This window comes from Rhinopithecus roxellana, chromosome 14, assembly GCF_007565055.1.
Source record: "Rhinopithecus roxellana isolate Shanxi Qingling chromosome 14, ASM756505v1, whole genome shotgun sequence".
Classification (NCBI taxonomy): domain Eukaryota; kingdom Metazoa; phylum Chordata; class Mammalia; order Primates; family Cercopithecidae; genus Rhinopithecus; species Rhinopithecus roxellana.
This window is the reverse complement of record NC_044562.1, coordinates 82262639-82275348: the sequence shown is the minus strand read 5'-3', so window position 1 is coordinate 82275348 and position 12710 is coordinate 82262639. Positions and strand designations below refer to the sequence as shown.

The window sequence follows — 12710 nt, the reverse complement described above, 5'->3', positions numbered from 1 at the left end:
GATTGTGTGTGTTCATATGTGTTTGTGTATGTGTGTTGTGCATGTGTGTGTGGAAGAGTGGCATATGTGAAATTTTCTGACGGATGCTACGTGTGAAAATTGTAGTTTTCAACTACTGCAAAGCCTTCATGCCATAGTGAAATCCCACTTAGACCTTTGTTGTGCTAAATTGAAATCCAGAGTTTGAATGTATGAATCACACCAAAATATTCTACAGGTAAAGCAAGCCTATTCTTAAAAGCATAAGCACTGATGGAAAACCAAACTATGTTCTCTCTTAAAGTTTTAAAAAAGGCACTTACGCAAATGTAATGACAGTGAAATCGAGCCAGTTCCATGGATCCCGAAGGAAAGTAAAATCTTCTAAACAGAATCCCCTTGCAATAATTTTTATAAGTGATTCAAAAGTATATATTCCTGTGAAAGTGTATCTGAAAACAAGCATCCAACAAATTTGATAAAGTAACAATGTTTTTTCATAGCATACCAATTTCTTATCACTCTATCAGCAGAATAGATGAATACTAAAAAAGAAAACTAAGCAGATGGATTTTATTTTCATACAAATAAAACATAGCCCTAAATTTAAATTCAACTTTCTAACACACAAAGAGTTGTTTTGTAAAGCGTCTTAAGAGTAGTATGAGAAATACAAGGTATATTAAATCTATCTAGACATTGTCTGAAATGTCTTGGTATTTACATAAATAAACATGGTCTCCTGAGAAGTATTTAGTATGTTTATATTATGGAATAGCCAATCAATACTATTGCAGAAGCATGAAATGATTTCCTTTTAGGGAAAAAAAATCTCAATTTTAATGGTGTTCCAAGAATGAGAGGGAATTGACAAACTAGCATGTCTTTTTTTTTTTTTTTTTTCTACAAGATAATTTAACTTACTTGGAATAAGGACTTCTTTAAAATCAAAGTAAATATTTCTAGGGTTACAAAAAGTAAACATTTAATTTAGAATAAAATTCTTGTGATAATTCAGAAACTTAGGTGTTTCCAAAGTTTAAATCTTCTACTCAGAAATTGGGGTGTGAGAGTGGCATAAAATCACAAAAAAACTAGGGCAACAGAAAACCTGTGGGGCCTTCCATATTAACTTCAATACTTTAGAATTTTTTGTATATAAAATTTATTATTTTCTTCAAAATGTCACTTTTCTTATTGGTTTCAGCCTGGAAGTGTCTAGGAAAGGACATACTCTTGGAAATAGGTTGGTGCAAACATTACCTTCAACTGAAGGTAACGGCAAAAACCACAATTATGTTTATACCAACCTAATACTTCTGTAGTCGTTACAGGTCAGCAGCTGTATAGTAACAGGCACTACAAATAGGAAGTGTGGGCAGGTGAGCAGCTATGGTTGGAGTAAACCAACTTCAGTTATCACAAATCTGGCCTCTCTGCCTCGAAGGTATCCCCAGAACAGAGACACCATCAGTATAGTTAGTAATGCTTCTGGTTTCTGAAAGCTCTACAAAAGGTTCCACTTCTGTTAGTTTAGTCTTCAGTCTACCGAATTTTCAAGTTCTACAATCCTGAAACTTTGGATCATTTTTCAATTTGTTGGTGAACACGCTTGGAACTATATCGACCCGACATGAAGTGAATGTGCCTGTTGGAAATGAAAACTTTGTGAGGTTCGATATGGCATTTGTAACTAACTCTTTTTGATTTTCGACTCAATGAATTTATCTGGAATTTAACTGGAACCAAGGTCTACCATACTGGCTCTTTTCTGCAATTGCTTTGACCACATTTGGTTTGGCTACTGTAGATTTTAAAGAAAAAGGAGTAAATGTCCAAGAGTGGTGGTCTTCTGGTAAACACCAGGTACAGGCGAAAGAGAGTAATAATCAGGTATAATGCCAGCAGGCCTGAGGGCCAATGAACATTGTCCTCTTGCTGAGTAATTTTGTCTAGAAATGACTTTAATAAAATGCTCTTCAGTTTTATTTTTAAAACTACAATAAGACACAGTTTCAAACTCCCAAATGTATATATGTTATTAAAAATATAAGTTGAACTTACTCTACATTCTTTGTCCAATCAGGAGGGTTACTCATTGTCATAAACACACAGTTTGTCAAAATAGTGCACATAATTAGCATGCTGAATAATGTAGGTTATTGTTAAGGAACACACAAAAGAAAATCGAAATCCAAGTGTTATATTACAAAAAGCTAACATTGAAAAGCCCAAACTGCAGCTTAGCCAAAATTCAGGGATAAATGTATTGTGGTCAAGTCATCTAATCTCTTTAAATTTCAATTTCTGCGTGTGTAAAATGTGGGTAATAATATCACCTTCACTGAGTATTTGTATAGATTAAATGAGATAATGTATATAAAAGCATTATATCAGTATAAGGTGTTGTTTCTACAGCTATTATTAAATCAATATATTCACCTCCCAGAGAACTTCCGTGGGAAGACTATTTTTGTGCTACCTGGAGTTGCATAGTTTTTCAACAGAAAGTGTTGACTTGAGCTCATTCAGGCAAATAAACTAGTAAATTGTTGAGGAAGACCACTTATCTGCAATACTGTAATTTCTTAAACACATCTTATCCAACATAGTTCAATGCATGAAAACAATTCGTAGTCAAAGTACGGCACGATGCTAATTGTTCAGCTGCTCTATTTCGACTGAGTTTATACAAGTGCAGCAGCATTCGGTAACATTAAAAGTGAGTATTCTTGAAGACTGGCACTTAACATGATGGGAATGTAATTAAAATTCAACATAGCAAAGTGATGTTGGCCAAGTGACTCAACCTCTCTGTGCCATTGCCTTGTATCTCCTCCTACTTCTCTACAATGGAGCTAATAATATACTCATTTTGTAATGCACTCATTTTTACATGCAGATTAAATGAGTTAATATATTGGAAATGCTTGGAACAGTCGCTGTGCATAAGTAAATATACTCTAAGTGGTAGCTAAAACAAATGAACAGACATAACAGAATTATAAAACTGAAAGGGACCCTAAAAAATTAGTTTTATCACTATATTTTAAAAATCAGGGAAATAAGGCCTTACTAAGCTCTAGAGGAATTAGATAAAAGGCTCAGGACTAGAATATAAGTTTCCTGCATTAAGATCCAATATTCTTTCCACTATAGTTTACTGCCAAAACAAAAATTTTCCATAATTGAAAAAGAAAGTTTTCATCAAATGACCACATGATGGCACTACAAATACAAACTGGGATAAGGAAACTTCCGTAAGTGTAAAAACCCTGATCATATGATTTTTATGTTTCAAATCTTTTAATTTTAGTAATAGCATATTTATACCACTAAGAAATTTCTTGCTATCATATTAAAATTAGAATGGCTTTTTAAATTTTAGAATCCTTTAAAAAATAGTATGAGCTTATGATAATTATAATGATCTTTTAATATCTATTATTGTCAAAGCTATCAAACAAGATACACACAGAAATGAATTGTTTTGCTAAATTGATCAACAAATGAATGTAGTTGTGGAGTCCTTTTTAACACCAATGGGAATCATGAAACCAAATCCCTTAAGACCATTTGGAAATATATGCCAACTTCTCTCATTAACTTCCAGAGTCTTTACTAAGCAATCAGTTTTGCATGGCAGCCTCATAACTCATGACTTGAATTTGAAATTCAGCCAACATTCCAGTACTTCCTTCACAAAAATCATCAGGAAATTTCAAGAATTAACTAAGTACTGGCCAAAGACTCTTGACATTCTCTGACAGAAAATATACTTAAAGATTTATTCTAAGATACACTGAAGTGTTTTATATCATAACTATGGATAAACTTGGGTGTGGAAGTAGATTTTTCTGTTATTATATCATTGCTCACTGCAAATTCTACACCATCACAAACTTTGTATACAGATGGTAAAGGTAAATATGGTTATCTTACTTTAGATTTGTAGGATTCAATACATATAAGTGTTTTTAGACAGATAACAGAAGTACATAAATACATGTTTATACATGATATATAAAATGTTAAAGACTGAATGTCTCAGTAATGTGTATGTGATTAATGAACTTTAAGAATGAGGCTTATATGACAAAGATGCAAAATGAGAGTGATGAAAACTATAGAATATGGACATTTCCCAACTTAATTTGATATTTAGCTACAAAGTGCTTACAGATTATGTACAAATAGTTAATATTAATCACTTGAAAAAGGATATGAATGTACCAAAATCTTAATAGCTATTTTCCTAAGAGGATTGAAGGGAGTTAAAATGTACAGGGCAGAGGTGGCACTGAACCGGAAGATGGCCTTCCCTTTATTCAATACTATAAAAGTCTGTAAGACAGGAACACAACATACAAGTATGAAAGTATAAACCACTTAAACTCTGTTATCTACTTTCTGTTACTTGTCATAGTAAATTATTCTAAAGTTAAATGAGAAAGCAGCACAATCACAATTTCTAATGTGCACCATGAAAACAAACTGTCACTGGATCTCTTCTTAATTAGAGAGGAAATCCAATGATACCACTTACCTTTTACCTGATACTTACCCTCAAGGTTATTGTACATAAGACAATTAGCCAAAAGAAGTCATTTATTTTCTTGATATTTTAAGTGTCTGAGTTAAATGAAAGTCTTAAATGGGTGCACATTTCATTTCATTCCAAAAAACTTAAGGTACTACATTCTTTTTATAGTGATTTCAGCTTTCCCAATTCAAATATCTTGAAAATTAATCCTGTGGAGTGCAAAATCATTCAATAGAACTGATACTATTTTTGAAATAAAGATTGTTTTTACCATCTATCCTCATAAAATAAACATTATCACTCTCTCCATAATAGAAAATAAAAACAGTCATCATCAAACCCACTCTTGGGTTAGATGGATGTAATCCAATAATTGATTTCCGGAGGCCAGGTTCCCTGGAGAGCATCCGTTGACCAGGAGTGCTAAATTCTGTACTGGGATTTCTGAGTTAGCTGACATATTGAATTCTAATCCCAATTGACTGCCTATCTTACGTGGTGCTTTCTTATCACAGAGGAAAAGTTCAAACCTCCTAAAGAATCCAGGATCCATGAATGTGAATGAAATTCCTTCCAAAAATTAGACTTATTTGAGATCAATTGGCAGTGGGCAGATAAAACATTAAAGAAGCAACATGCAAGAGTGTAAAAAGAACTCCGGCTCAGTGTTTCCCAAGGTGCTTACTTATATAGACAGAGCCAGGGAGAAAGCCTTTCTCTCTGTGAAGAAGATATTTGTGGAAGGAAATTTTAAGCATCTTCATTTTAAATTCACCCATTCTTCAAAAGCTCTCTTTTTTAAGCCTTAGGATGCATATGTGCACAGATCATGTTATGATATAGCAAGCATTAACTTTATGTTTGTTTTCTACTAAGAATCTTTGATAATAGTTAATTGTCTGTAGTCTTAGCTCATTAACAGATTTCCCCTATACTTGCAGGATTTTCTAAATTCAAGTAAAGCAAACCCACCCTCCCACCCCTCTACCCGCTAAATATTTATGGAGTTGGTTTTTTAAAATTAAGCACTTTCTATCTGGTATGGGTAGAAGTGTCCTAAACTGGCTGTGAAAGTATGATCCCCCAACCGGTACTGGTTAAGTAGAGATATGGAGAGTCCATGTTTAGAAATTTGTAAGGCAATTTGACCAATTAATGTTATGTCTGTTTACTCTAATAATAAAAAAGTAAGGGGATGTTGTTGTGGGCCTGTTTTTCATTTCAGTTTTCTAGAAATTAATTTTTACTTCATTTTATAGAAGAATAGGGACCTCACCTCCTCAGCAGAGTTTGAGAAGCACTGCTCCAAGTCTCAACTCTGCCTGCATTCCCTCTATCATCTTTGAAGGAGTATGAGTCCAGAAAACAGAACTTTACCACAAAGTCCATTTGAAGGAAGGGAGAATTTCACCTGTGCTTACTAGAAGAACAATCACCTGTGTCAACAATACTTAGCCCTCTTTTCCTCTGTTTCATTCAGGGATTCTGTCCCTGAATGACATTGTGAGATAATCGTAAACCTGAACAGACTTGTGCAATGCAGATGCCTTTGCCGTGGGGAATATGAGCACGTAAGAACACAGAAAGGTCCAAAGTGAGCTAGCTCAGGACTAAATATGATTCACCTTTCAAACGTACTGCATATACTTCCTTTCCCCCAAAATATGGTGAGTAAAATCTGATAGAAATATTAGGGGCTGAGACGGCCGGGCACAGTGGCTCACGCCTGTAATCCCAACACTTTGGGAGGCCAAAGTGGGCAGATCACCTGAGGTCAGGAGTTTGAGACCAGCTTGGCCAACATGGTGAAATCCCGTCTCTACTAAAAACACAAAAAAAATTAGCTGGGCCTGGTGGCGGGTGCCTGTAATCCCAGCTACTTGAGAGGCTGAGGCAGGAGAACAGGAGAATCGCTTGAACCCAGGAGGCGGAGGTTGCAGTGAGCCAAGATCGTACCACTGCACCCCAGCCTGGGTGATGAGAATGAAACTCTATCTGAAAAAAAAAAAAAAAAAGAAAAAAAGAAAAAGAAATATTAGGGGCTCAGGTAGGAGAACCAGTCAAAATATAGCACAGAATATATATTTTTTAAAATAAGAATGTCTTCATTTTTAAAGCTAATTTTGAAACAAATACTAGTGATACAAAGAGATCATGAGAAAGAAATGAGAATCCATAGATGGCCTAAATCATGGGCTGGAGTGTGAGGATAATCAAGATGGTACTGTTTGTACCACCGTGGATAAGGAAAATAACCAGGCTCATCCTAAGGAGACAAGACCATACTTAGAAGAAAACACCTGTGATGCTGGCTCCTCGGCCACTGTTCAGCCCAAACCATGACCAGAGGTAATAGATGACCAAAACAAAAAAGACAGACAAGGAGTGGCAAAGTAAAAAGAAAAGCTAGAGATCTAAAAGAAGGGAGGGGGAGTATTTCTGCCCTGAGTACTAAAAAGTAAAAGAGGCAAGATTCAGAAACCAAACACGAAAGGGTCCAAAAAGGGAGTCGGCCTAGAAGTAAAAAGAGCGGAGGATTCTAGACAAAAATAGGGGAAAGGTGGGGACAGAGATAAATCTGTGAAAGGACATAAAATTACAGCTAGATAGGAGGAATACACTCTAGCTTTCCACACCACTGTAGGATGACTATAGTTAACAATAATTTATTATATAGTTTCAAATAGCTAGAAGGAAAATATTGAATGTTCCCAACACAAAAAGTGACAAATGTTTGAGATGATGGATATGCTAATTACTCTGATCTGATCACTATACATCATATGTATTGAAGCCACTATATGCCTCATAAATATGTACCATTATTATGTGTCAATTTAAAAAATAAGATAAAAGGAGGCAGAAACTTAGCAAGGGTGAGTTTAATGAAACCAAAGCACTCCCAATGCTTATATGTGATTCTAAATCTAAAAGTCCTTTGACATAGATAAAATTAATACTTTGACACAAAAGTTAAAAACAAATGTGTTCAAGCCTTAGATGAAAACATTTACTGATTTTACAGTGTATTCACTTTATTCATTTATAAAATTTAAAGAATGTGTGGAAGATTATTTTGTAACAAGATTTATAAATGCAACGGAAAACACTTGCAAGTTGAATTTATAAATGGAATTAGTAAGGTTTTACTGACAACAGTATTTGTTTTGCTTTAATTTTTCATAAGACATACTGTTGTGCAAGACATCCTTGCTACCCAGGAAGCTAGCAATAAGGCCAACAGTAAAGGACCATTTTTCATAGGATTTCTTCTGTGAGAACTCCACTTTTCTCAGATTGAAACATACACGCTTATGTGCAAACTTCATAGATGTAGCTTTAAGGTGTTGATGGATTTTAAACAGCCTTCCAATAAAGCAAAAGTACCCAGACATGTACAGCAACCCAATATGTATAACTTTAAATATGATAGCACTTTCATGTCAGAGTAAGTTCCATTTGGAATGTCAATTTTATTATTTGTAATTGATCTTATGTCTATTTCCTCAACTGTCTGTATCTTACCTCCTTGTAATTGCTTATACAGCCAAGAAGCCAATCATTCAGTTTGTAAGTGTTAAGAATTAATAAAAGGATACTTGTTTCCAAGGACTCTCAGATACAACTTTCTCGCACTAGTGGTATTGATGATATTTGAAGGCAGGGAAGAGTCTGAAGGAAATATTGTTTACTTACAACAAATACTTAAGTAGCTCTAGAGTTTTCAAATATATGGATATTTGCCTTCCCTGCTATACATATAAGAAAGGGCTCCAAGAGGGAAGAGTTCAAAGACTAGCTAAGATATTGCTGTACCTTAAACTGTATAAACAAATATTATGTAGCTTTAAGCTAATCAAGATTTATGAACTATTAAACTGGGTGACTTTTTAAAAACTTTTTAAAAGAATGTATTGGTTAGCTTATTATAGTGAAGTATCTTAGCATCCTTTAAATCTAATTAGTTCAAAAAACATTTCATTAATACAACTTATCAGGAAAATTTTTATTCCATTAAGTCATTTGAATAAAAAAGAAACAGTTCAAAGTTGATGGTGGAGAAAAGGTTTATACGGTAGTATCTAGCTGGAAACAAACCTCTCTTTACCACCCAAGGTTCATAGGAACATTGACATGACCGGCTCCACTTACAAGCGGCAAGACTTTGTGGTTTAGTACCATTCAGGCACACCTATGATTATTCTTAATATTTGTCCTTCCGTTCATTTGTTATAGGGCCAAAACAAATGCTTTAATTGCAGTTCTACAAATAAATAGAATTGTTCAAAATTAATAGCATCATTTTAACACGTGGATAATTTTCTGTTTCAAAACAAATTTTGAAGTATGGCATTGTGACTGAGGTAGCAACTAGATTTTATATATGAAAAATCACTTTATGGACTTATTTGCAGGAATGTAACATTCATACAATAGGGATTGCTGTACCTTGTCACTTATGTCTTTATATACAGGTACCAAAGTTATTGAGCATATATACAATAAGTTGGTAATTATCTATGAGCATTGCAGACATCCGGAGATGAGCAGGGACCTAGTTTAGGTCCAACTGTTAATTTCAACTGATTTCAATTCAAAATACGTGTATTAACTGTTTAGTACAATATTTGCAATGCTCTGTGCTACAGTCTAAAGAGAAAACAAAGATACATAGGTTATGACACCAAGACATTTATAAACTAGGAGATTCTCAACTATTCGTTTTAATAGAATATAGAAGAATTGATGAAAGTTTACCTTGACCAGCACTTTCCAACAGAAATATAATGTAAGCTACAAATCTGAGCTACAGGTATGATTTTAAATTTTCTGAGAGCCACATGAAAAGAAAAACAAAGCAGGTGAAATGAATTTTAACCCAACATATCTGAATTATTATCATTTGGGAATACAAAAATTTTTCTGAGATATTATGTATATTTTTATACTATCTCTTAGGTCTTTGAGATCTGGAGTTACACTTACATATTTCAAGTACTCAGTAGCTACACAAGGCTAATTAATCTCCGCTGTATTGGGTAGCACAGACCTAAACTTAAACCATCCATTGTTCAGCAAGCTCATACCTTCTTCAGCAGTCCTTGCCATGTAAAAATAATTTCTAGTTTTAAAGAAAAAGCAAGAAGTAAGTTATATAGAAAAATTGGTAATAACTCTGGTAATTAACAGTTTAATAATCTGGGAAGCAACATTACAAAAATATAAGTGTGATTTGTTTTATCTTATATTAAGAGTGCAAACTCTGAAATTAGATTTCTGGTTCAAAAGCTAACTTTGCTGCCTTCTAGCATTGTGATCCTCAACAGGTTTCTTAACATTCTGTGACTCAGTTACCTCACTTGAAAACAGAATAAATGTACTTAGCTCACAGACTTGAAGTGATTCCAATTTAGTCGGTCAGATTTTGATATCTAGTTTTTATACTTTAAATAAGTAATCCAGATGATTCTGTCATAGCAGGGCTGTTAATCTGTTTTTGTTACCTAATGGTTATAAAAAATCACAAGCCATTGCCCAAATATCAATGATTGTGTTGCACATGTGGATTGAAATCTTGCCCCTTGATCTAACTGAATAGTTACTAAGAAAATGATTGTTATAATGATTTGGTAGAAATTGCTATTTATGAAACTATATTTGTTATTATCTAGCAATCTTGTCTTGTTTCTGGGCTTAGAGAAAGTGATTTGTTTACGAACTTTTCCCATGATGGACACTGAATTTAACAAGCCATGGTTTTCCAGTTTCTTTTTTTCATTTAAATATAGCCATTACCTTAACTTTTATTTCAATCTGGGCACCATATTCTTCTAAGTACATAGTTTAAACATAAGCTCTAACTTTGTGTTTCGTCTAAACATTATTGAAACATTGCCAATTAACAGGACTGACTCCAAATTTATTGCACTTTCCTACTCTTCAAGTAAATCCACTGGCAAAGACAAGAAATAACACAGGAAGGTGAGCTATGATGATGAACAACACACAAAATGTAGAATGTACTACTGGTTGGTTAAATTTATCCTTTAGCTTCAAAGTTTAAAATAAGCAATTTCCAACTTGTACATGAGCTGTGCTCCAAAAATGCATTTGGAAGTCAATTGTTTGGAAATGTGAATATATATGTGTGAATATATGTGTATCTGTGAATATTCTTGCAGATACACATATATTTCTAGATCCACAAGTCTATCAAACTGTTAATGAAGTACAATTCTGAATTAATGGCACTGCAAAACTTTATCACTATGTGTAAAAAAGTGTTACTCTGAAAAGATAATTTCTTTCCTTGAAATAGCCCTGGAAGTCAGACCAGAAAAATTATCTGGCTCTAGCTCCTACCCAGAAGTGCTATTAACTTCTTTCATAGTTCTAAGCTGCTGGCTTGGGAAGAGGTTCCAGCATGAAGGGGCAGAGTTAGAGCCATGTTGCAAGAGGAGAGATGCTTCAAAGTTTTGGGTGTGAAGAGCAGCATAGATGGTCAGGAGATTCCATTAGTATAATACATACCTCTGGGGACATTTCTTATGCTGGGCCAATTCCATGGTATATAATTTTTTTCCCAAGGACATTAAATGGTCTCACCTACTTCCCTTAACATTTATTATAGCCTGTGAGTTCAAGCCAAGATTTTCTTCCTTTTCTGGCTCACTGGGGGATGAAAAGTTTTCTTGCAGGCTTTCTACCTGACTCTGAAAAGAGTATGCCATATTTAATATTTTTTTATCTCCTGGTCTCATTCAATTTTTTCCTTTCAACCAGGGATAATCAGACTAAACAACAATCTGTGTCACTTGCCTACCTGTGTGCCACCTAGCTTTAATATATAGCCTTCACCTAATGACAGATGTGGTCCTTAAGCCACAGATGACAAATTAAAATGCCCACAGAGGCTAAGTGACAGTAGGTACCTGCCAGTTTTAGGCATATAAGTCAGTGATGCCTGAACTGATATTTCAAAAGAAATCCTTAGATGTATAATTTTGTGTGTGTGTGAAAGATTTTCTGATATATAAATGCTAGAAAATAATTCAAAATTATAAGTAATTTTGTTAGTTTAACAAAACATGTCTGTGAACTCCATGCCTCATAGTCAGTTTTTAAACACTGTTGCCATAAGCTCACACAAAAGAGAAGAATTTGTACCTAAAGAAGAATCTGTAAAATTGCTTGTTCCTAAGCTTTAGCTGGGTGGGATGGGGGAGGGTTGGGGCCAGTGGAGGAGATAACTCTGCAGAAGGTGCCTCGCTAGAAAGTGCCTAACTAGGCTTTTGTCAGCCAAGGCTGCAGAGCCCTCAACCTCTTCTTCAGCAGAGAAGAAACTATAACCATAAGGAAAAAGAATAAAATCTGGAGCTGAAACATTTTTCAGTCCTATATCATCAGAATGTACATACCATGGATCCGCTATGCTATTATATGGTCAGTTAATTTTTCTTTGACTGGAAAGAACACATTTGAGCCCAGTTTGATTACAAGCTTGCTGTGTGAGGACTATGAGCAAACTATTCCCCTCAATTTCTCCATCTCAATGGAGAAGATTACACTAGTACTAATCTCAGGACTGTTTTGAGGATGAAGTGAAATAAAACATGTCAATGCCCTTAGTGAATTCTAAAGTGTCAATAAAAATATAAGGATTAAAATATTTAATATGTATCTCTGTATTCTAACTCTTAAATATACACATATAAGAACATTTCTGTTTCTCCAAGCATGGCCAATTTTAGTATTGGAATTTTCAGGTTCAATATCTTTCTTCTCAAACTTCCTACCTAAGAAAACGAGGCCATCAACTTCCTTCTGTCTGACACCTAAACACCTCCAAACCCAATTCCGATTCTATCCATTATTCTCCATCTCCATGGTCAAAATGCTAGATCAAACATAAAACTCCTAAATTTCTCCATAGAGAAGTTGAGTGATTTTTAACACTGTAAAGTGGACCATGTTACTCCTGTACCCAAATACTTGTTGGGAATTCATTTTGCTTTGAAGATAACCTTCAAGCTCTTTAAGAGGTACTGAAAGATCCCCTTTATGTAGCCCCAGGTCTACCTCCCCAACCTCACCTTATTCTCTTCTTACATATTACAGGTCAGCTTGATTATATGTCTTATTCTATGCTGTTCTCTTTCCTTGGAAGATTCTCCTCTCCCTCCTCCTT

At 34.5% G+C, this 12710-nt stretch overlaps 1 protein-coding gene across 7 annotated transcripts in view; it reads right to left on the bottom strand.

Moving 5' to 3' along the window:
• The window catches only part of SCN1A (sodium voltage-gated channel alpha subunit 1), a 131642-nt gene that overhangs the window by 60610 nt on the left and 58322 nt on the right, over window positions 1-12710 (bottom strand). For all 7 annotated transcript variants that reach the window (XM_030916425.1, XM_030916426.1, XM_030916429.1 and 4 more), the window contains 3 exons: window positions 4205-4323; window positions 2044-2133; window positions 303-431 (listed from right to left, as the gene is read on the bottom strand). In XM_030916425.1, coding sequence (XP_030772285.1) covers window positions 303-431; window positions 2044-2133; window positions 4205-4323 — 338 coding nt within the window. The remainder of the gene's footprint in view (window positions 1-302; window positions 432-2043; window positions 2134-4204; window positions 4324-12710) is intronic.